Below are 24907 nucleotides of genomic sequence, written 5' to 3'. Positions count from 1 at the left end.
TCTCTCTCTTTAGTTTAAACAAGAGCAAATAATACTCTCATAACTCATGATTAATTTTTTAATCCAACTGTATTCCAGATATTTTTGCTACTCCCAAAGTCAGACCCTCTTGTTTAACCAGTGTTTGGTAAAGAAATACATAGGATCCCATATCCAGAATTAACTGGACCTTGCAGTTACTAGATCCATTTGTTCTGGTGTCTCTATCCCGTAACCTAAAATCTTGTTTTCTACTAGGAATTGTATCTTTTGAGTGTCAGGTAAAAATTTCTTTGAGCAAAAATGGAAGAAATCTTCTGCAAAGGAACTTTGAGGGTGACAGAACACTGGAACAGGCTGCCCAGGGAGGTTGTGGAGTCTCCTTCTCTGTAGACATTCAAAACCCGCCTGGACATGTTCCTGTGTAAACTTATCTAGGTGTTCCTGCTCCGGCAGGGGGATTGGACTAGATGATCTTTTGAGGTCCCTTCCAATCTCTAGCATACTGTGACACTGTGACACTCTGAACTGAGAGTCCATTGTAGGTGTCTTTCTCCTAAATGTATTTTGTATTATCTATTCTGCTCCGTATCATATTGCCATTAATATTATTCATGTTTAGTTCTTGTCTATCATTTTTACTTTTGATTTAACCTTTCCCAAACACAGTCGTGTTCTAGTCCTGATTGCATTTTCTGTTATTCCTGCAACGTATTGCTTCACATTTTGCACTAGCAGTTAAAAGTCCACTTTTTCTTTTCTGTTCCATGGCCTAAATAGTAGTACACAAACATTTTACTTGTTTCTCATTAACCACATTCATTTCCCTTACTGGATTAGGCATAATAGTTTGTTTCTTCTCAGTTGCTGCACTCTGCAGTATTGCATCTGTTTTTTCTCTGTTTTTACTCACTGACATTCCTTTGTCTATAGCCATATCCTTTAAGTGCAAGAGTTTTTCGGATCTTTTTAAAACCTAACCACATATCCTATATACACTGATATGCTATTCTTATTTGTAGATCTAGTCAGATGATGGGTTTTCAGTTCTTGTTCAGGATAGTCTCCTTTTGTTTGTATCTTCTGCCTCTGCCCAGTGTTGGTATGAATCTAAATCCTTTCTCTTCCATGCTTTCTTCTGTCAGTGTAGCATCTTGCTCGCTGAGTTAGCTGCAGTGTCCGGTACGTCAGTATCCAGTCCCTTGATGTTTCTGTTCTTTTCTCATAATGCTATTTTTCTGATGTTCCCTTTCTCTCCACTGCTTGTAGGTCTCATTCTCTGCTTACACAATCACCCTTATCTGGGAGATTTTTCATAGAATCACAGAATTGTTTAGGTTGGAAAAGAGCCTTCTTTGGACAGAAGCCAGTACCTCAATGTCTCTCTTGTAGTGAGGGGCCCAGAACTGAACACAGGATTCAAGATGCAGCCTCACCAGTCCTGAGTACAGGGGGATGTACCACACTAGTGCTGGTACAGGCCAGGATGCTCTTGGCCTTCTTGGCCGCCTGGGCACAAGCTGGCTCACGTTCAGCTGTCTGTCTGTGTCCTTTTCTGCCAAGCAGGTTTCCAGCCACTCTTCCCCAAGCCTGTAGTGTTGCATGGGGCTGTTGTGACCCAAGTGCAGGACCTTGTGCTTGGCTTTGTTGAGCCTTTTTCAACTGGCCTTGGCCCACCGATCCAGCCTGTTCAGATCCCTCTGTAGAGCCTTCCTACCCTCAAGCAGATCAACACTCCTTGTCTGCAAATTTATTGAGGGTGCACTTGATTCCCTCATCAGTAAAGATATTAAAAAGAGCTGGCCCCAGTACTGAGCCCTGGGAAACTGCCCACTAACTGGATTCAACTCCCTTCACCACCACTCTTCGTGCCTGGCCATTCAGCCAGTTTTTTACCCAGCAAATTGTATACCATGGGCAGCCAGTTTCTGCAGGAGAATGCTGCAGGCAACAGTGTCAAAGGCTTTACTGAAGTCTAAGTAGACAACATCCACAGCCTTTCCCTGTTATACTAAGCAAGTCACCCTGTCACAAAAGGAGATCAGGTTAGTCAAACAGGATCTGACCCATTCTGGGTTTATAAAACTGGGCCTGATCATCTGGTTGTTCTATATGTGCTGTGTGATGGCACTCCAGATGATCTGCTCCGTAATATTCCCTGGCACCACAGTCAGACTGGCATGCCTGTAGTTTCCTGGATTGTCCTTCTGGCCCATCTTATAGTCACAGTCAGGGCTTTACATTTTCATTCTTTCTGAAGACTGAGGCATTATTATTGTTATTATTGTAGAACAGCATAATTTAAAGCTTTTGAAAAATGAGTGGATGATCCTCCCTCTCCAGCAAAACCTATGTTAAATGCATATTAACATACAGAATATTAATGGATTATTTCAGTCTGACAGTTGAATAAGAGACCAAAACCTCTGCTACAATTGCAGGTGTTTCCTGTAGCTGAGTATGAAATTAGGTAAATTTTAATTAAGTTACAGTTGCTATTTATTGAGGTTTTGCTGTTCCTAGGTTTTTTTCTCAGTTACTCTCACTGTTTTCCAGGAATTCTGGAACTAAGAAATGGTCTACTTAGAATTTGAAAACATAAAGCCTTCAGTTCAGTGAGTTTGTTTTTAAGTTTGGAAAGCAGTGAAATAGAGGTTCCTAATTTGTTATTCTATGTGCTATCTCGTAAACTTGGTTAATAGAATTTAATTGCACTTCATGGAGCAAAAAGCCCACAAACAGCAATAGCAGATGCATTCTTGCTATGTTAAACAAACGAACACTGCTCTCTGAAAGAGAGCAATTTTAATAACAAAACAGAAAGGAAGGGAAAAGTCACTAAATAATGAATTTTTATTCTTTTTTAAACACAGGAATTATGCAATAGCTTGTTGCCATTCTTTTCTGTGCTTGAATTAAACATACTTGCTTTTTATTCTTACTGGCTTCTGTGAAAGTAGGAAGTTCTTTGTTTCCTATCATTTTCCTATTAATTTAGTTTTCACATTAAACATGCAAAAATTTGACCTTTCTCACATTGTATTCTTTTGCTTTTCCAGCTATTTCATTAGAAGCATACTTTCTTCAGTCCTTTTCTGTATTTTCCGTATTTTCTCCACCCTCACCCTTGTTTTGCTCAGGGCCCAAGTCTAGTGGTGCTCAGTATTTAGAGGAAACCACAGCAGTGTTTTCCTTAGGCTTACAGGTCCCATTCTGTTTGTGAGGAAGGGTAGAAGACGTCCCTCCCATAATCACCAGCACTGGAGGCTGCAAGCAGAAATGTATTATTATGCCTACTATTTTAAAAACTATTTTAAATGAAAAAAGAAAAAAAAAGAGAGAGGGAAGGAAACTCTAGGCTGGTAAATGTGAAACACAAGCAGGTATCACATCAGCAGAATTCAAGCTTGGGTTTAGGAACTGAAATTCACATGCCTTGTGATCTCAGAATGTGTGTCTCAGCTGCCAGACCTGACTTGTTGGGTTTTAGTATCCAGTGTAACTCTCCTCCTTCTCTTTTCAGGGTCATGATAATCACTTCTGGGAATAGATGAAACAAGTGGCCTATGAAGCTAAATGTACTGTATGGTAAATGGGCTGGTTCCTACATAATGTAAAACAGTATAGCTCCACTAATCCTGCCTGGGATTACAACATTCTGCCATCCAAGAGAAGTGAATAATGTCTTTAGTGAAAGACTCAGTTCAGCTTAATTGAGTGGTCAATCAAGAATACAAGTGCTCTCCCAGTAGTCAGTCACTGCACTTCACAGCTACTTCACTTATCACAGTCCAGGTTTATTTTGTGAGTAAGAATTACTGGTGTGTGCAAAGAGGATCTTTTCCAACAGTCTGTAGGAGGAAAGCATGTCTGAACAGACAACAACTGATAGCAAAATCAGCTCTCCAACAGTTCGTCAGAGGGCTGACCATTTCCCTTTACACCAAACCTGGGTTTCGGCAGTTTCTCCTCCAGCAGACACAGGCTGCTTATTTCAGCTCGCATCTCACCTCCCTGAAGTGGCCTTTAAAATGCTAAGGCTTGGCCTTCCAAACCAATACCTACCTGTTTCTTGTCCTGGTGTGCATCCTGGGATACATTCCATACTTCTCGCGTTTGAGGGCAAACACTATAGCATATACTGGCTGTGTGCTGTTAACCAAACAAATCTTAAGTAAGCAGTACATATGTCTGGATTTTTTTTTTAGGTTCTGCAGCATACCTTCAGAACCAGATACATAATTACCCATTTCAAGATTTAATGCTGCTCTTTTTGATTTATGGGCCATATAACTGACCTTACTGCTGTTGAATAGTCATGCTCTTTATTTTCTTTACTTGCATTTTCCTGGGTAAAAAGCTTTTCCTTTTCCCCATCTGAATTTCTGCAGTAGATTCTAATAAGTTCCTTCTGATAGCTGGTGTTTGCTAAATTTATGTCGACCATTGTAAACTAAATTATTGTTTTCTCGGTGATGAGAAAACTACAATCCTGTTGATAAGTATGCTTTTACTTGACGTTGGCACTTGTGTGTAGAGACTGCCTTGAGTCCACTCTGTAGCAGTTACAGGTGGCAGGAGTAACATGCATTTTCTCACTTAATTGTAACAGGCAACTTGAATGAAGCAACAAGGCATTTCTTCTTCTTAACCTGCAATTTTCTCCCTGCCAAGGAACAGAAGAGTTGGCCTTTTAATGCAGATTTAGTTATAATGCTGCTATCAGTTGTGGTTTTGGCTTTTCCCGTCAGGTTCTAATATTTAAGGTTAATTATTTAAACAGAGTTTTCTCGCTGATCATGATTCTGTTGGCCAGAAGTCTCTAACAAGCTGAAATACGTAAAAATAACAAGAAAACCCAGAAGATCCCTCCATAAAATGTCCTATGCTTGTGCTGCTGGGAGCAGGCATTGAAATTGGGTGTGGTAAATGCTTGTGCTGTCTTGGAAAGTAATTTTTCTTTCAAATGACTTATTGGTAGATAACTGAAAATAAGAAAGGAGGCTTATGCTCCAGTGATGAAATGTGTTTTAAATGTAATGTAACCTGCATAACATCTTTCAAGGGAGGGGTGTTCTGCATCCTTGAAGCTGTACCACTCCCGAGCACCTCATACAGGACTCAGTGCTGGCTGACATCACCACAGCTTCATTGGGCTCGCACATCCATTAGGAAAATGTGAGAGTGTTCCAGCCTTGGAACTCACCACAACTTTTCCTCCCATTCAGCAATGTTGACCACAGGGGTGGATAAGATAAACCGTCCAAAATGTCATAACACAGAGATGCCCAGTGATTTTTCATGCTGCCAGTTGTCTGAATGGCCACTATCACTAGCCCCAAGACTGTGTCAGCAAGTTCATCAGTCAGTCCCTTCAGCTAGTGGGAAGAGGGACCTCTTTCCTGCAGAAGAGAGGCTGATTCAAGGCTGTATAGTGTAGCTTACGTCGCACCACAATACAGCATTGAGAAATGATCTTCCTCTTCTTGTGTCTTTGCCTTGTTTGTGGGTATATATTTATGTATGAAGCTGGATTTATCAGGATGATTTAGCAGAATTATAAATCTGGCTTCAGGGCTGTGGTGGATTCTGCCGGACAGTGACACTTACGCTGGATCCTGTTTACTCAGCAGCAGAGTCTCTCCCCTCTTGGTGATATGGTGTATCCCCAGCCCCACCCCGGTACCCAGCATGGAGCATAGAGAAGAGGTGCTAATTCCCTAGAAGGGAAGACAATGATGTAATGGATATATGTATGTTTCAGTGCCTTCCTTAGAGAGCTCTCTCCCTTTCTCCCCAGTCGTGATGCTCTTAGTGATTTCCCTCTTAGAAACCTCAAGCTGTTCATGCTTTCACTCCCAGGTTTCCAAACCCTTAGTCCCTTCTATTAGACGTTCTCTGGGCCTCGAGTGAGGCCAAGGCATCTGTCCTCATCTGTTTCCCTTTCTGACTGCTCCCAAAAGCCTCCACTTCACTTTCCAGCATGTACAAATGCTGTCACAGTCTGGTGGATCTGTTTGCTCTTTTTTCCTATTGCTTTCTGGAATTAACTGCTCATGAATGCTTTGTAAGTGCTTAGGGCTCTTCTCAGGCTTCAGGAAGAAACCAGCACCTGGATTATCTCAGTGCTTGAAGCAATCTGCAGAAGAAAAATCTGTTTCATAAAGAAGTTTCCCATAGTGTCTTTGTGCATAATAAAAAATGAGCTCTCCTTTTTTCTGCTTAGCTGGAAGGCAGGCCTGGATGGTTGAGGAAAGATGTGGTCACAATCCTACATAATCCTTTCCAGCTCTTTTGAAGGAAGATCTTTGTCTTTACTTTTTCTCTCTCCTGCGATTACTGTGCCTACCACTCAGTGTCTCATCTGGGCTTGGCTTTGCTCTGCAACTTTTCCCTCTGACTCTTCCTACTGTCACATACCAGCTGCCTACCCTCACATCCAGGCAGCTTTTCACACCATATAATGTTTTGCTGTTCTCCTTTCCTAGTGATGCAGCACAGTGGTTTGCCAAGCCAGGACACACCTCTGTCTGACAGGGAATGTGGAATATACTGGGGGAAGCCAGGGCGTGTTGCACTGTCGTGTGCTTCAGGGAGCAGAGAAAAGGGAGTACTTGGGAAAAAGTGGCTGGCAGGGGACTGGGAAGGTCTTCAGTTGATTGTGGGAGATGAAGGAGGAGGGAAGACAACCCAGCAAGCAGAGCAGCAGGAGAACCTGGTAACTAGTGGCCAGTGCAGCTTCAGTCTTTCATCGTGGAGGCTGCCCAGCTTTACCCACCTCTGGCTGTAGTCAGTTATGCCTACATACTGCCACCCCTGGCCAGTCACTGCTAGCCACCCTCACTGAGGCTTTCCTTGGGCCGCAAGAGAGAGCAGCCGTTCCTTGAGAGCAGCCTCTTCCTCACTGGACAGTCTGCAGTTCCCCATCTCTCCCTTCCTTATCTCTCCTGGGATCATCAGTTCTCCAGCTGACTGGGGAAGGCAGGAGAGGGTGTAATGAATCTATCCCGGGAGAGCAGAGAGGGAAAGATGTTGAAAAACTGCTGCTGTAGCTCACTTTTTCTCATTAGTAGGAGTCACAAGTGAGCTGCTTGTGACTTGGTGGCTTGTGTATCTGGGACCTCCGCCAGAACATCCATTTGCTGTGAGCTTTGCTTGGTGTGGTGATGCAAATAGCAGAGGGTTTGCAGAAAACAGGGACTGCCAGCCATAGTTGCTTCTTTGCTTTTTATTTTTATTATAGTTAGGCTTTTAAAGTGATTTAAAATACTTTTTATCTGTAATAAGCCAGAGCTTTCTAAAGCCAGCATTAGTAAAGAAATCCTCTAACTTTAAGTGTCGTCACTGAGGTTAGAGAGACTAGAGCAGGTGGCTTGAGTGTTCAGAGCATCCCCCACAATTACTGTTAATTCTTTTCTCCCTGAGGTTTGTTTGCTTGTTTTAATAGATTCTGTGTATCAAGGCCAAAATACCGAGTATCTCTCTTTCTTCTCTGAGCTGCAGTTTGCTTTTATCAGAGTACAAGGAGGCCCCTTGGCATCCTTTGATGCCTGTGGAAGGTGAGGAAGGCTGATCAGTCTGCCCTTTAGAGAATTTACAGGCATTTGATGAGTTATGCTTTTGAATTTGTATGTTAAACAGTAAAAATAATCTTGGGGCTTATTTTTTATGTGAAGGAGAGTAAACAAGCACGGGAGAAACTGATTCCTCTCATATTTCTTCTATTCAAGGTAATGATAAGAGAGCTTTTCACCTACAAGTGCTGAGGGAGCTGGCAGACATCATTGCTAGGGCGCACTCATTCATCTTTGAAAGGTTATAGCAGTCAAGGGAGGTGGCTGAGGACTGGAAGAAAGCAAAGACCCCAGTCTTCAGAAAGGTCAAGAAGGAGGATACAGGAAACTACAGGCCAGTAAACCTCACCTCCAGCCCTAGAAAGGTCATGGAATAGAGGCTGTCCTGGAAGCCATTTCTATAAGCACATGGAACACAGGGAGTTGATCAGGAATAGTCAACATGGATTCATGAAAGGGAAATCATGGTTAATTACCTTCTATGATGGGACAACTGGCTGGATGGATGAGGGGAGAGCAGTGGATGTTGTCTACGTGGACTTCAGCAAGATTTTTGACACTGTCTCCCATGGCATCCTCATAGACAAGCTCAGAAAGTGAGGCTGGATGAGTGGACAGTGAGGTAGATTGAGAACTGGCTGAATGGCAGGTCTCAGGGTTGTGGTCAGTGGCACAGTCTCTAGTTGGAGACCTGTACTAGTGGTGTCCCCCAGACGGTCAGTACTGGGTCCAGTATTATTTAACTTTCTCATCAGTGACTTGGATGAAGGTACAGAGTGCCTCATCAGCAAGGTTGCCAACAGTGCAAAACTGGGAGAAGCGCCTAACACCCAGTAGTACTGTGCTGTCATTCAGAAGGCTGAAGAGGAACCTTTTGAAACTGAACAAAGGCAGTGCAGGCCCCATGCACCATTACAGGCTGGGGGCTGACTTGCTGGGAAATAGCTCTGTGGAGAAGGACCTGTGTGTCCTGATGAACAACAGGTTGTACATGAGCCAGCAATGTGCCCCCGTGGCCAGGAAGGTGAATGGTATCCTGAGCTACATTAGGAAGAGCATTGCCAGCAGGTTGAGGGAGGTAAATCTGCCTCTGCTCAGCCCTGGTGGGGCCTCACCTGGAGTACTGTGCACAGTTCTGGACTCCCCAGTACAAGAGGGACATGGAGCTCCTGGAGCGAGTCCACCAAAGGGCTACTAGACTGATTAAGGGTCTGGAGCATCTCTGAAACAAGGAAAGGCTGAGGGAGCTCTCTTCAGGGTAGAGAAGGCTCAAGGGATGATCTGATCAGTGTATGTAAGTATCTGAAGGGAGAATGTGTGTCAAGAGAATGGGGCCAGACTCCTCTCAGTGGTGACAAGCAATAGGACAAGAAGCAATGGACGTAAAGTAAACCACAGGAATTTCCACGTGAACTTGAGGAAGAACTTTACTGTGAGGGTGACTGAGCATTGGAATAGGTTGTCCAGAGAGGTTGTGGAATCTCCTTCACTGGGGATACTCAGAGCTGCCGGGACACAATCCTGTGTAATGTGCTTCAGGTGACCTTGCTTGAGGAGGGAGATTGGAGTAGATGACCTCTGGTGGTCCCTTCCAACCTCAACCACTCTGTGATTCTGTGATGGGAGTGTGGTTCATGGTAATAAGAAAGAAGAGTTCTCTGTGTGTGGTTAGGGTGTATTTGTTCAACAGCCCCCTAGGAATTGGTATTTTCTGTGCAGCATAAAAACAAACAGCTCTCAAGTACTTCTCTCAGAGTTGTAAGAAAAGCAACATGCACACCCAAACCAACCCAACAAACCCCAAACATCCAACTCTCCAAATCAAACTGCAGCTAGAGCGGAACTCCAGAACAACATAGCTACCTATTTTGAAATTTACTATCCCTGAATTGTCATATTATTTCCCCCCCAGAATATTGAAATTAGAATGAGAACAAGTTGCCAAGCTGATTTATTATTGGGCAATGCTAAAACTGTTAGAACTATCCTGTCCTCCTTCCTGCAGTCCTCTTGAACTTAAGGGCCAATATTGTGTTGCACAATGGAGATTAGAGTATGTTATGATTGTGATCCCCAGGGCCCCTGTTTCTGCTAAAATGTCCTTATGATGAGTAAAAGTACTTGTACTTCCATTATGGCCTGTTGTATGTGTTGTGCATCTATGACCTATTCTGTGCGTCGTATGACTGTGGTGCACATCAGTGGATAACTCAGGATGATTTGCGTTGTGAGGCATGTATGTGTGTGTTTGAGAATGACCTTAGTTTCTTGGTAGCAAAGCTGTTTTGCCACTTTGGCTTTATCTGGATATGTCCAGGAAACTTAGTGTCTTTTTTCTAATGGCTTGTGGCTAGGAGTTTGAAATGGAAATAATTTAACAGCTTTATGAACATAGATCAAACTGATTGTGAACTGGAATCTGTGGCATAGAAGCTACAACTAAATTAGGTGTACCTTTATCCTCAATACTAGGGTCAATGATTGAAAAGCCAACAAGAGATGTGTCTGTGTTTGAGTTAGTCTGGCTTGTTTGGCTGATTTTATTGCCCTTAACTTTGTCCATATGCTGAGTGGGATTCAAGGTACTTCTTTCTTTGATACTCTGACTCTTATTCAATGGAGTTCTTAATCACAACCCTAACTTCAAGCATACAGATAGTTCCACTATCTGACAAAGCCAGCTCCAAGAATCTGTTTGCTGACTTCTCTAAATATAGCCTATTGTATTTTGCACTAGCATAAGAAGTGATATTTGACTGTTCATCCTGTATTATCTTCTTCTTCTGGCTTTTTCACCCCCCTCAAACGCATTAGGTTCTTTCAGACTGGAAGGATTTCATTCCTCTTAACAGAGTGGATGAGGCACCGAAGAAGTAATGTTTATCAAAAAGACTAAGAGAACAAAATTGTACAGAGCATGGAAGTTTCAACACACATTAGTTTGTAGCAAGGGGCAAGTGACTTCTCAAAATTGCAAAATGATACCCCTGATGAAAAGAATTTCTACATTCACACGCACAGTCAGAGTATTACAGAATGGTTAAAGCTGGCAGGGAACTTTGGGCATCATCTAGTCCAACCCTCCTGCTGAGAGCAGGGTCAGCTAGTGCAGGTTGCTCAGGATTGTGACCCATCAGATTTTGAGGCACTCCAAGGTCAGAGACTACAAACTTTCTGGGCAATGTGGACCATTGATTGATCACTCTCTCAGTAAAATTATTTCCTGTGTTTTAGGTGAATTTCCTGTGTTTAAATTGGTGCCCATTGCCTTTCATCTTGTCTCAGGGCACCACTGAGAAGAGCCTGGCTCTATCTTTACTTTCCCTCATGTGATATTCACATGCACATTCATATGAACTCCCTGAGCTTCTCTTTCCCAGGCTGAACACCCCCATCTCCCTCAGCCTTTGTCAGAGGTCAGATGTTCCAAGCCTGTTCATCACCTTCCTGGCCCTTTGGTGGACTTGGTCCCACATGTCTGTGTGCATGTCTTTCCGAGGAGCTCAGCACTGGACCCAGCCCTGCAGCTGTCTCACCGGGGCTGAGTAGGGGGATCACCTCCCTCTACTTGCTGTCAGCGTTCTCTGTACTGCGGTCCCAGAGGCTGCTGGCCTGTTCTGCTGCAGGGGTGCATTGCTGGTTCATGGCCAGCTTGTTCTGTAAGACAGCAAGGCCCTTCTCTCAGGAGCTGCTTCCTAGCCTGTACTGGTGCCTGGGGTTATTCCTGCCCAGGCGCAGGACTTGGCATTTCCCTTTGTTTTGCTGCATGTGGTTCCTGATGGCCCATTTCTCCACCGTGTCCAGGTAGCTCTGGATGGCAGCAAGACCCTGTTGTCAGGCTGCTCCCAGTCCTGGCCTCAGTATCTTCTGCTGGGTACACCTCTAGTGACTTGCCTTTAGCTTAAAGACTTTATGCCACTAACTGCAGCCCAAAGAGCTTGTGCCAGTCAACCTCACTGTCCACTTAACTAGGTTGAACCTAGTAGACTTATCTACTTATCTACTAGGATGTTACAGGTGACAAAGGCATTACTGAAATCAAGATAAGTCAGTTATTTACTTGACTTTATTACTGAAGCCAAGATAACATCATCTGCTTTCCCTTTTTCACCAAGCAGTCATCTCATTGTATAAGGCTATCAGGTTGCCATGAAATGATTGAGGATAAAAGCAACAGCTAATACCCATTTGGATTACTTTCTCAGTTACTGAATTTACTAGGTAGCTGTTGAAATCTCAACACATTGTGAAATTGAGATGCAGTTTTAAGACTGAAGCTGGCTACTTTTGAGGTGGACAAATGTATTTTAATTTAATTTAACAAATAATCAGTAAAACTTTTCAAGTTATTATTAATATTATTGTGGTTGTAAAGAAGACATAAAATCATTGCAAAAATTATTCTTGAACTTTGGATGAAGCAAGTTAGTAATAATAATTTATGAGCTCTTTAGGCTTTAGAGGGAAGAAGGCCACATAACACTGCAATATTACAGCTTTTCAAATGTGACTGAATATTTTTGATCCTGTAAGCTAGATCAGAGTGAAATCTGGAGTTAGCAATTTTGTTTACTGTTTTGCTGTTCCAGTTGGAGTCTTCGGTATGTTTTTTTTTCTCTTGTTTAACTTTTTCACTTCTGTGCTAGTTAATAATTTATAAGTGTTCAATACTATACTAGATTTACAGGGAGTAACTTTGGCTTACTGCCTGCATAAGTAGTGCTTTTTCTGTTTCTTTTTTTTTCCCCTAAGTTTTAATGTGTTGCAACTCAGCGGCCACTGTTGAGTCATGCTGTATAACTAGGCCAAGCAGGGATGTCTTGCCTATTTCTGTCTTTCTAAGGATATTTCTAACATTTGGCTCTAATTAAGAGAATGAAGAAATGAGGGAAAACAAGATATGTTTTTACATGACCTCCAATTACTTAAGGACAGAGTTAAACTTAACAGTTTGAGGTCTTTTGTTAAAATGAAATTAGAGCGTTGGTCATTTGTAACATGCAAGTACTTTCATGGGGAGAAAATACTTGATGATAAATAGGGGGTTACTAAAAGGTCACTTTAACTGGAACAGAAGGCGTAATAGGAATCAGTGGCTGGAAGCTGAGGAAAAATTTTCAAATTAGATACAGGGTTCATATTTTTAATGAGAGGTGCTAACCTTTGGAGGAAAATACTGGTTGACAAACATTTTTTTAAGTAAAGACTAAAAGATTTTCTGGAAAAAGCACTGTAGCCATACATAAATTTGTCCTCTATTCAAACACAGTTGAACCTGGTGTCCTGAACATAAGAAGGACAACAGAGCTGCTGGAGCAAATCCAGAGAAGAGCGGCTAGGATGATCAGAGGCCTGGAGCACCTCCCATATGAAGACAGGCTGAGAAAGTTGGAGCTATTCAGCCTGGAGAAGAGAAGGCTGCGTGGAGACCTCATAGCAGCCTTCCAGTATCTGAAGGGGGCCTATAGGGATGCTGGGGATGGACTCTTCATTAGGGACTGTAGTGATAGTACAAGGGGTAACGGGTTCAGACTTAAAGAGGGGAAGTTCGGCTTAGATATAAGGAAGTTCTTTACTGTGCAGGTGGTACTGCAGGCAGGTTCCAGGAGGCACTGGAACAGCCTGCCCAGAACATGATAAATGCTCCACCCGTGGCAGTGTTCAAGGCCAGGTTGGACAGAGCCTTGGGCAACCTGGTCTAGTGTGAGGTATCCCTGCCCATGGCAGGGTTGGAACTAGATGATCTTAAGGCCCTTTCCAACCCAGATCATTCTATAATTATATGATTCTAGTACAAGAGCAACGATCTGAACTAAAATGGCCTGTGAGAATTCAAAAGGTTAGATGGGACCAGGAGGTTCAGCATCTAACCCTACGTCACACATGGCCCCTCAAAAAGCCTGCTGCTCTCTGTTGCTGTAGCACCCATCATGAGATGGGGTGAAAGGTAGCATGTCTCTGGGAAGATTGTGAGTAATACCTACTTCTGCTAAGACATACAAATCCCCGGCCTGTAGACCACTTTGTGTCTTCTCCTGGATTGTCACCATAGGGAGTATTCTGGTGGTGGTAACCTGCGCTCAGATCACACTCCCAGTATGTGGGAACCTAGCTGTATCACTGCAAAATCACTCCAGCACCGGCCCTTGAAATTCACACTTGTATAGTGTCTGCCTGAAGTCTGGGATTAGATACACAGAAAATGTTGAAGAGGGCAGATCATTTAGAAACACAAGGTGATCTACCCACAGTCAAACTTTGAAGACTGGAAAATCTGAAATAAACTTGTACCAAAGGCTCCAGGAAAGTTCTCATCCCTGGCATAGTGTTACCATATAGGAATGGAGATGAAGAACCCCAAAACTCCACTTAGGAGGTAGAAAACAGTCCTCCTGTTAAAACCTAGGAAGGAAAGCTAAAAGATAAAGATCTTGTCAATGCAATTTTAAGGGTGAGATTGGCAGGGGAAGCGGGGAGTTTCAAGGCACTGTTTAGCCTTCCCTGCCATATTATAGCTCACGTATTCTGCACAGTAATTCTGTGAACCTCATAACTTCTGTTGAACTCAGCCAGACTTTTCTGGAAAAATAATGCAAGGCAAGGATGGGCAAGGAGCAATAGTGCTGTAGCTCAACATGTCCATTTATAAAATGGAGAACACATTTGGCTGATTCACAAAGGCATTGTGTAGATAGGGTGCCCTCTAATCCTCAGATGGAAGGTACAACAAATACAACATGTTTTTTCTGGTGATCCTGGGCATGTGTAAAGCCTTGAAGATGAGTTAGCTATGAATTAATAATGTGTGGAGCAATTAAGAAACCCATATAGTTTAGTGGAATTATTTTCTTATAAAAAAGAAAATGCACTCAGACCCCTGTAGCTAGGTCACAGTTCTCTCACCACTTACAATTCTTCCAATGAAATCACAGTGGCGGTGATATTCAGTGTTGAACGTTGTGCTGAGTTGTATCTGTAGTCCCATGAATCAGAAATAACAGACTCTTGTGAACCAAGTCTGAGACTTCCAAATGCATGTCAGTGCATTGGGGTTCAGCTCCCACTGAACTCCACTAGTCTTCCCTAGAAATCTCAGACATTAATTTCCAAGCAGATTACCTGCTGTTATCTCCGACTATGAAAAAGTTGTTTATATGCTTGCCTAAAAATAAAACCAGCGTTTACAGTTCATTTCCGAAATAGGTCCATTATAATTCCTGGGAATCTGTGTTCAGAACACAGGAACAGCTCTGAGCCCTCTGTGTAAGGCTGAAAAGATGATAGGAAGCAACACATTGTTAGGAAATTGATATTTGTTGTGAGCTTTATTTTTTTACTGTGAAACACTGCTTTAAGTGGTGTGGTTTTGTTGTTATTTTCATTGTGTGCCTTTTATTACAGGATTAGGGACTAACCAGGGACCATTATTCAAATGCAAAACCTCATCTTCAGTTTGCAGATGGATACTGCGCAAGTCGTACTTGACATGAATTGTCATAGCACAGAATAAATCATTTGATACTTAAAGGAAAGTTATTAGTTTGTGTAAGCAGAAACATTCTTTATTACTAAAATCAAAGAGGTACTCTTAAAATGCGCAACTCCACCAGCACTTTAAGATCACTCTCATGCTTACATTTTGGTCATCTTATTCTGTTGAGATAGAGGTAGAATCACCATTTTGGAGGAAGCCTTTTATAGATCATATAAATAAAGCCATCAGATTTTATTTTTATTATATAAATGCTGCTTTTATGACATTTATCTTGCTTTTCAAGTTTGAATATAATATACAAATACCTAATTGAAACTTTTTATTTCATAATTTCATATGTAAATACTTTATCATCCCATATCACATTATCTTCCCCACCTTCTCAATGCATTCCAAGCTGACCAGTTGGCACATCACACGTTTCATTGCCTCTTACCTAATAAGTAGGAAACAATTCCTTCTTCTGAATTATGGAAAAACAAATTATTTGCCTTTTAGTCTGGGCAACAGAGATGTTAATCAGCTGGGCCTCTCAAAAATCCCAGCCCTGATTTACACCACTGCAATTACTTAGCAAACCAACCAACCACCATAGTCCACAGTTCATTATAAAGTGATATCTGTCAGCAAGGTGGTATGCACTGAACTCAGCACCTCCATGCTCTGAATATTGCTGAATTTTGTAGACAGCACAGCAAAGGAGAATTTTGGGGACAAAGTTGGAAGAAGATTTTCTGATTTTGTGACAGATTTTGTCTCCCAGTTAGCAGCTCCTAGAGGAATGGATAATGTCTGTTAGAAGATGCTGACATAACACAGAACCATAGAATCATAGAGTGGTTTGGGTTGGAAGGGACCTTAAAGCCCATGTAGTTCCTATCCCTGTGCCATGGGCAGGGACATCTTCCACTAGACCGGGTTGCTCAAAGCCCCATCCAGTCTAGCCTTGAACACTGCCAGGGATGTGCCATGTTAACTTATTAAGAGAGATACCCATTTCTAGAAGTTCTGGAAGTGTTCTTAATAGTTACTTCAGATACTCAGATGATCTGGACTTGGATCTCTGGATTGATTAGTTTCTTGAGTCACAGTGCCTAATATCACATGATAACCCTGTAGGGGTATTTAGCACTAACCTGGAGTACTATGAGAGCTGAGATAAATGGTAGGATCTTTCTGCTAAAGCTTAAGGGAAGACTCTGAGGCAGTTGGTGGAAAGTTTGGTATTTTGATTGTTTGTTTGGGTTATTTTGTGGGAGACTATTTTTGATCCTTTCTCTTTGTTAGACCAGTTAGAAGCTGTGGACTGGCTTGGAAAAAGAACCTACCTAGCATGGTGTCGCTTTTCTGAAAGAGCCTGGTAGGATATACTGATAGAGATATATAGGTTGGTCCTCAGTGTATTCAAAGGCTGCATTTGGATCACTGTGTTTTGTAGTCACTGGAGACTGTTCGTCATCTGAATTTGTCTAATCTGTTTTGAGCCCAGTTTTACTTCGGCCTGTAGAACATCCTTTGTGATTTTGGCAACTTGTAGGGTGAGGAAAGAAGCTACTTCTTTCTTTTCTTATAAGCAACCTGTTAAGGTATGTGTGGTAAGCGCCTGTGCTCAAAGATGGCTTGCATCTGTCTTTCTGTTCCTTTGTTTTCAGCAAGTGTTGCTGACATATGCTGACATATGCTAAATATAAAAAAATTATTACCAAATGGGAAGTATGAAGACAAATAATCTTTTCAAGAAGATTATATATCCTCTGCACAGATGGTGGCTTTTTAGTGATCTCATACACAGTTTCAAATAAGAAAAGAACATACTTTTTTATGACCCTTTGAAACTTACTGTAGCCCATAAAGCAGTTTGGGATATTGCTGTGATGAAAACACACTGTTTTTCAATCTCATGTTGTTGTGTGGTGTTATGAGGTTGGAATGGTCTCTTTTAGAGGTTAACGGGTTGTATCCAACCTGGAAGCCTGTGACATGTGGAGTAGCACAGGTCTGTGCTGGGACATGGCCTGTTTAACATCAGTGGGTGGAGGCAAAGGTTCACCAGGTTTACAGAAGGCCTTGAACTGGGCGAACCAGTCAGTATGCTAAAGCACAAGGTTTTCAGACAGCCTGAAGAAATGGGCCAACAGGGACCTTAAATTCAATAGGGACAAATGTGAAGTCCTGCACCTGGGAAAGAAGCAATACAGGCTGGGGTCTGGCTGTGGGGAGCAGCTGTGCTGAAAGTAAACATAGGGATGTGAGACAGCAAGCAATCATGAGCCACCACTGTGCCCTGGCAGCAGAGAAGGTCAACAGCTTTCTGGGCACAAAAAGGGAGCAGAGCCAGTCGATCAAGGGAATTGATTGTATCTCCCTCAGCACTCATCAAGATACATTTAGATATTGCAGCTAGTTTTTGCCCCATGAGCACAAGGAAGGACATTGATAAACTTTATGAGTTCAGCAGAGGCCCACCAAGGTGGGCTGGGGGTAGGAGCACCTGCCATGTGAGGAGAGGCTGGGGGACCAGGGCTGGTTCAGCCTGCAGAAAAGATGGCTTCAGAGGGACCTGATAGTTGCCCCTCAGTGCTTATATGGGAGTGATGAAGGAGAGGGAGCCAGGCTGTTCATGGTGACACGCAGTGGTAGGGTAAGAGTCAAGAGGCGTAAGTTAAAGCAAGAGGGGTTCAGACTGGATGTTGGGAGAAACTTTTTCTCCACCAGGATGGTCAAGCATTGGTTGCTCAGAGAGGCTGTGCAGTCTCCATGTTTGGAGGTTTTCAAGACTCATGTGGATAAAGTCCTGATTGATCTCACAGCTCATCTTGCTAGGAGTAGAAGGTTGGACTGGAGTCCCTTCCAATCTAGATTATTCTATGATCACAGGACCCTTCAGATACGCCAAGATTTTATCCAAGGTGCATTTGTATGTGCCAGTCTGTGGCAAGCTTCATGTGTATTAAGGCCGGTTAGCATCAGTAGCATGTAGGTTGCATAAAGATAGGTTCAGTGCATAATGTGTGCCCCTTTAGAAGGCAGAGGCCAAATTGTTTTAAGTATGTGTCTGTATCCCATCCTGAGCTAGGTATGTGTCAACTTGGGAAAGGTTTTTTTTAATGGTACTGTTTGTCAGGGTCACTCATATTCTGCATGCCTGCTTGTCTTTCCAATGACAGTATGGAAGATTAAAGCTAATGTGTTCCTATTACAGCTCCCCTTTTCTTTCTGTAATAGTAAGATGGACCTTGAAATGTATCTAACCAATTATTTTTAAGAGACTTCAAATTTATCCTTTCTAGATTTGTTTGGTGATTAAAGTTTATCCTCCTTTCTCCTTTTGTCTGCTTATTTTTGGATGTTGCAAATAAATAAAGTACTAATCAACTTCTCCACAGTACACTTTGGTGTATGATCCCTCAAGATGGTTTCACATGTAGTACAGTTAAATTCCTACTGTCTTACAACATAGTAACTGGAAATTCTGCCTGAGAGGAAATAAAAGAAACTGCAAATAGCGTAGAATATGGTAACTTCTTCGGTTTTGTGCTGCGTCCTAAAAAAATGCAATAATGTCATCTCTGATGCAACCAATGATGACAAATTTTATAGAAGCTATGATAAGCAGAAAGATTACAAAGTATTCTTGTTAGCGCTCCATGGCCTGAAATAAAATTCAGTTGTGACAATCTAAATACACTTTGTTGTGCTGAAAGGTACCTTCATGTTCATGAATGTGCTGCTGTTTGGTAGACATTGTCTGTTTCTTAAAGCCCTGGCTTCCATGTGCCTGTTCCTTATTTTAACATCAAATACACAGAAAAGGTTTTGTGCTGGTTCGTGTCCTCCCGGGTGACAGCTGAGTTAAACTCCCACAGCAGGTTTTCCTTCTTAGCTCACCAGCCCCCCAGTAGAGGGTTTGATCATTGATGTTTCCAGAATACTTTTGGGAAGCCTAGTTGAACAGGTAGTTTCAGATACGGAATTTAGAAAACATCACATCCTATGAATGCTTTGGAACTCTGAACCATGAATATGGTACTGTATTCTCACTTTTATCAAAAATCCACAGTGCAGACCCTAATGGACATTATCTCTGTGATGCTTGACAAGAAAATCAAGTAGATGCCCATCCATTGTTTCTCTGGAAATACAGGAGCTCTCAAACTCTCCAGATTATGCGCTTAGGGTGGAATATCTCTGTTAACTTGTCGTTTTCAGAAAGTAAAAATAAATCTGTGAACTTGCAGAGTAGGAGGGCAATTCATGAGAAGCTGATAGCTGGTAAACACCAGGGGGGCTTCTCGTGATGGATCTCATTGCTGCCAAAAGTGTTAACAATAGCAATATTTTAATTCCAGGAGCATGAGTTCAGGGACACTAATCCTTGTCTGTTGCTTGTGGTCTCCTTTTCTTTCTCAATCTGTTCCCCCAATTTCCAACAAGATTTCTAAAGGCAGAAGAGAGAAAGCCATGACCACTTTCAGAGATCCAAACTGGCTGAGATAGAGTTGGCAATAACCACTCTCTATTGAGACTTAAGCAGCTGGTGATTGCTTCACAGCATAAATACATGTCAAAGAGCATAAGCAGTTCCACATTCTTTCCAGCAAAAATATTGGATCTATCTATGATCATTATTACTGGTCCAATTTCGCCAGGATTTCATGAAGTTATAACTAGATAGATAATCCAAGCCCAAGGCTCAGGCAGCATGGCACCAGTATGTGGCATGATGATGCCATGGACAAAGCTCCTGTTGGGGAGCTTGCACCTGACCTTCTCTGTCCAAGGACATGGAGGAGGTCGGTCATTCAGTATTCAAGCTGTGCTCTGGGGCTGCAGATCCTCTAGCAGAACAGTTTGCCTTTCCATTCAGTCCATTCCTCTGTTGTACAGCCTTTCTCTGCCTCTGGTCATGGTGCTGTGATTGCTCACGGCCTTGCTACAGACTTATCCATCAACAAGGAACTTGCCTTGCCCACACTATCTTGAAACGCTAGTTCCTTTTTTGTTTCTTCTTTTCAGAAGGATGATTTTTTTTGCATAGTTGTGAACTGTTTTCTATTCACTGTCACCGTATTAACTCTTGAGTTTTTACATTCTGTCTTTACTCACACTGTCTTATTCTCTTGAATGCACGTCTTGTCCTGCATAGTTCTTACCACTAGTGTTAATGGCAGAAAGGAAGAGTGTGGCTAATTTTTCACCTCCTGTGCAGTCAGTAAGGCTGAGAGTTAAGAAAAGACTTCACCAAAATACTGCCCCAAGACTATACTTTGTAAATGGAGTTCATTTTATCTGGAAGTCACTGGGACATAAAGAGTGCAGAATTTTAATGTCATTTTGATAAGCCACTTTTGAGAATAAATTTCACTTTAAAACCTCAGAATGTCAGTAGATAAATATGTCTGTTAAAAGCCAGCAAGTATAGATATATCCTGAGAAGGGAATAGAACGAAACAAACTAGTGCTGGTTATTCAGAGAAAGTAATGGAATAGATAAACCTCTGCTCTGTATTGAAAGAGACCTCATGAGAATATTTGAGTTGCTAAGAGTTATTAAAAATTAAGAAAGTGCTGAAAACAAAATTTTCTTCACTATTTAACTCCTCATGACTGTGTATTGCAACACTCTTGAATTACGCAGTAACATATATGCATTTTCAGCAACAGCACCGCATCATTGCAGTGAAATCAACATTGAAATAGTAGAGGGGACTTCACTTAGGTTTTATTCAAGATTTCAAATGAAGACAGGCAGTTCTTATGTGATACTTAGTTTCCCTACAGGAAGTATATTCACCTTTGTTGCGTAGGTACAGTACTGTACAATGGCTTTTCAGTGGGTTGTTTTTTCCTGGGTTTATTCTTCAGCTAGTCTTCACACTGAGCTGAGGAAGGATAGCATGTAATTTAATATAATGAAGGTTATCGCAGTGGTAGTTGTTGCATGGGTAATATTAAAGTAGTACTCGGCAGCTGATAAGCACTTCACTTCCCATTTCAAAGTGGGGAAAAATACCCTCAACAGCAACAAGAAAAAAAAAAGAAAGAGAAACTGCATCATTTAGACCTTTATAAGAAAGCATTAGAGCATTCTCCAGAATGAGGATATTTATCATCTACCCTCGTATGTGATTTGCAGGCATAACCAATACAGAAAAATAACACAAAGCCACCAAATGCTGTGATTGCAGATCCTCCATTATGGGCACTGTAAGCAATTTTTGAAGTTTGGGAATAAATGAGTAGGTGTTTTTAGATATTGTTGCATGATGGGCACATTTATGGTACATAAGTGTCACCATCATGCACCATAATTAAAATTTGCCTTCGTCTCATTAGTATTCATAATCCTACTTGTGTGCTGGCTGGCCTCTGCATCCCTTTGTTGGAGTATGGTCTGATTTAGGATTAATAATCAGAGTTTGGCTGTGCCCTGCGCTCCAGTTTGGACTTGGGCGTGTTGTGTTCATATGTGCATCGTTTGACTTGTAAGGCACCTGGCTGGCTGTGATGAAGAATCAGAGGGAAGATGTGGACTGGGGAGAATAGCTTCTGGTTTCCTGGTAAAGTCTTCAGGTTTTTCAGCAAACCTGCAAGGCCAGTTTGATGGACACACAAAGTATAGCATGTGATCTCAAAGGACATAGCCTTTCAGCAGCAGAGCAGAAGATGGCAGAACTTCGGAGATGTTCATATATATGCTTTAATAGCTTTAATAAGTGGACCATACTGCTGCCTGCTTGCAGAGCCAGATCACAAACTCCTTATGTTGTAAATCTGTACCGAGCTCACATGGCTGACTGAAAGCTCACAATATTTTCTATAAGAAAAAAAGCCTCAATTGAAACCATGGCCAAATCTCACATTATTTAGGTTTTAGAACATCAGGGGCAGTTTAGGTTATCAGAATAGATAATATCGCAGTATTTCACTTTATTACAGCTGTATACTTTTCTGTGTAAGAACTGCCAGCTTTCAGCTGCTAAGCTATAATTCAGGTAAGGCTGAATTTCAGTAACAGACAAAATTATTCTTAAACACAGCTTGTTTGCAGGCCTGTTTGGGACCTATCAAGGATTTGTGTGAATGTTTTCTGTGACAGTAGATTTTTCAGTTCAGGTACACAGTATGCTCCCAGTGTCTTAAATTTAGGAATTTTCCTACACTTCAGCATTGTCTCTGTCAGTGTATCAGGTTTGGAAATGCAACTGGTAGGCAACTGGCTTTTCTTTTAAGAAGACTCAGAATGCTTGAGCAAATTACCAAGTTGTGAGGGATTCCAAAGGGAAATTGCCCAGACTGGAGCTTGTCTGAGGAGAGTTTGTCATCAAGGGGAATTCTCAGCCATCTAAGAAATCTTTCACCAGCAGTAGACATCCCTTACATAGAAAACACTGCCAAGCACTTATGGAAATATTTGAACTGGAAATGACTGACTAATTGATTGACTGGGCTTTTTCTACCACAGCCTTTAACACACCGGCCCCCCCCCCCCCTTTTTTTTTTCCCTTTCTAAATCAGGCTGTTTGAAAACCAAAGACATTCCTGGCCAGAACTCCTTCCTCAATTGACTCAATTTTCCTATTTCCCCCCTGGCTTCCGCTCGCCGTGCTGGGACAGGAAGTTCTCCTGTGTCCTGCTCAAGACTCATCTCCTTTTGCAGCTCAGACTGAGAGTTTCACTAGTCTTTTGCAGACCATCATGCAACCGCTGGTTGTGAACACCGAGGCAGGAGGCTAGAATGCTTCATGCTTTTGTGGCCTGAGGCAGCCAGAAGAACAGCTTCACTAGGAGGGACCAAGAGGTTAGAGCAGTCTTCTGGGAACTGAGGGGTGTGAATTCAAACCTCCTTAGAATTGAACTGTGGGTGACTAGGCATGTTGAGTGAAGTGGGTCAGAGATAGCACTAGTCCTGAGATCTCATTGTGAGACAGCGATATTGCTTACTTTTGAAACAAAGGATTTATCCAGCTCTGGAGGAGGATTCTAGGTGGAGAACCATGAATGGAGATATACATCCTGTGTTAGGCTCTTATGTTATCGAGAGGAGTATGGGTCGGCATTTCTCATTTCTCTGTTTCTTGCTCTGTCTGCCAGCTATTGTGGATCATGCTCTCAGAAGTCTCACTCACCCCATCCACAGCATAGAGGGAGCCTCAGCCCTCAGGAAGACATCTCAAGGTCCCATGGAAATCCAGTCTTTGAAATCCTGCAAGTTTGCATTTCCTGCTTTTCATTTGTTCAGACCTCTGTGGAGCCCTTAACTGTTTGGAGCAGTTTTCTCTTTTTAAGCATTCAGCACAATACCTTTCATCAGCATCTTTTCCCTGAAGTGCCGTTTACGTTTGCCTGTTTCTCTGAAGAAATACAGAGCTTGCTTGCTTCTGAAACCTGAAGTGCTCTGCTTGCAGTATTGGAACAGGTTTCCCCCTCTGGGCACATTCCAAACTACAGAACTTGTCTTTTCTCAGTTTTTCTTCTTTGTTACTCTGTGAGGCTACAGCTTTTCCCACAAGATGACATGACGAGTAGATAGGTATCACTTCCCCCGCCTTCTCAGGGGGTTTACCTTCAGCTTCACGAGCCTCAGGAGAGATAAGCTTTTCAAGCTCTTGTCAGCATCCTCTGAGAATGTGTCAGACTTTTCTCCCAAAGCTTGTATTTAGTGCTTCAGTGCTTCAGGCTGCTGGTCATTTCATCCTTGAGTAAGATCACTTCTTTCTCAATGATGCTTGACAAGAAGTTTGGAATTGCCTTTTCTTAGACTAAGATGTTCAGCTTGTTTGGGACTCAAGTGCACTGTCTTTCAGGCAATTTAATGCTTAACCTTCTGGTTTCCTGTTTAATGGTGCACGTCTCTCTTTCAAAGAGAGCTGGAGAGAAAAATTGCCTTACAGACATTTTGCTGTCTTCCCAATTTGAGAGGCATTGAGGGGAATTGTGGGGGTTGTCTGTGAGAATCTACTAGGGATGATGTGAGTGCTTCCCAGTGCTATAATGCTCATCACCATCCTTTTCTCTTCCCTCAGCATCTTCAACCTTGAGGCCCAGGGAAATGTTATAAAGGACAAATGAACCCACATGAGCACCAGGATACAAAGTCTGAATGCTACCAAACATTAAAAAGATAACTTTTCTTCAATTGGAAGGAAATCTAAAGGAAAGTTGAGTATTGCAATGTGTAAAACAGGCTGGCAAGACTACACTTACAGCTGTGAAGTATTACCAAGACAGTTGCCCCAGGCACTTTTTATGATCATGGTGGCAGGTGGCAGAGCTGGTGAGGTGACTTGGAAGGGCTGCATCAGGGGCTGAGGACAGTCTGTAGCACTTTCAACTGTGAGTTCCAAATATTTTAATGTAAGTGCACTTACAAGCAGTAGTACCAGCTTGAATTGCTTAATATGGAAGAATTTTAGAAGCTGGACCTATATTTTCCTGTTGGACTTACCATGCATAAATTGCAGTATTTACTGACATTCAGTGATGGTACCAGAGCCCAAATTTGGTTTTCATCACAGATTTTTCATTTCATGATCATAAAAGGTGGAACTGGACTGGCCACTTTCACTTTCCTTTTTAAGGGCTATTTAAGTGTGTGAATTTAAGGGCTATTTAAGTGTGAATTTCTGGCTCCCCTCCATTTGACCTGTGGTGTAACGTTTGGACTAGAGGTGCTTCTGGGGAAACTTTAAATCCAAACAAACTCGCTTCCACCCTGTTTTTCATGAAATCTTTCTTGGATGGTCACTAATGTTTTGGGTTGTTTTTTTTCCATTACATGCTCTGTTAAACACAGACATGTACTAGAGATCTCATGATTAGTAACTTCCCGAAACTAAAGCCATTTTAAATGCTTTTT

At 42.2% G+C, this 24907-nt stretch overlaps 1 protein-coding gene across 3 annotated transcripts in view; it reads left to right on the top strand.

Moving 5' to 3' along the window:
* Positions 1-24907, top strand: part of CRADD (CASP2 and RIPK1 domain containing adaptor with death domain) — an 82311-nt gene that overhangs the window by 37298 nt on the left and 20106 nt on the right. The window contains exon 3 of one of the 3 annotated variants that reach the window (XM_061351290.1): positions 24075-24151. The exons of the other annotated variants lie outside the window; for them this stretch is intronic. Within the exon in view, the coding sequence (XP_061207274.1) occupies positions 24075-24109 (35 nt within the window). The 3' untranslated portion in view covers positions 24110-24151. Of the gene's footprint in view, positions 1-24074; positions 24152-24907 lie in introns of those variants that run through there. 3 annotated transcript variants of the gene reach the window in all.

The sequence above is a fragment of the Neopsephotus bourkii genome, unplaced genomic scaffold, assembly GCF_033783945.1.
Source record: "Neopsephotus bourkii isolate Nb327-2 ecotype Australia unplaced genomic scaffold, CSIRO-AGI_Nbou_v1 NB_567, whole genome shotgun sequence".
Lineage (NCBI taxonomy): Eukaryota > Metazoa > Chordata > Aves > Psittaciformes > Psittacidae > Neopsephotus > Neopsephotus bourkii.
This window is presented reverse-complemented; position numbering and strand designations above follow the sequence as displayed.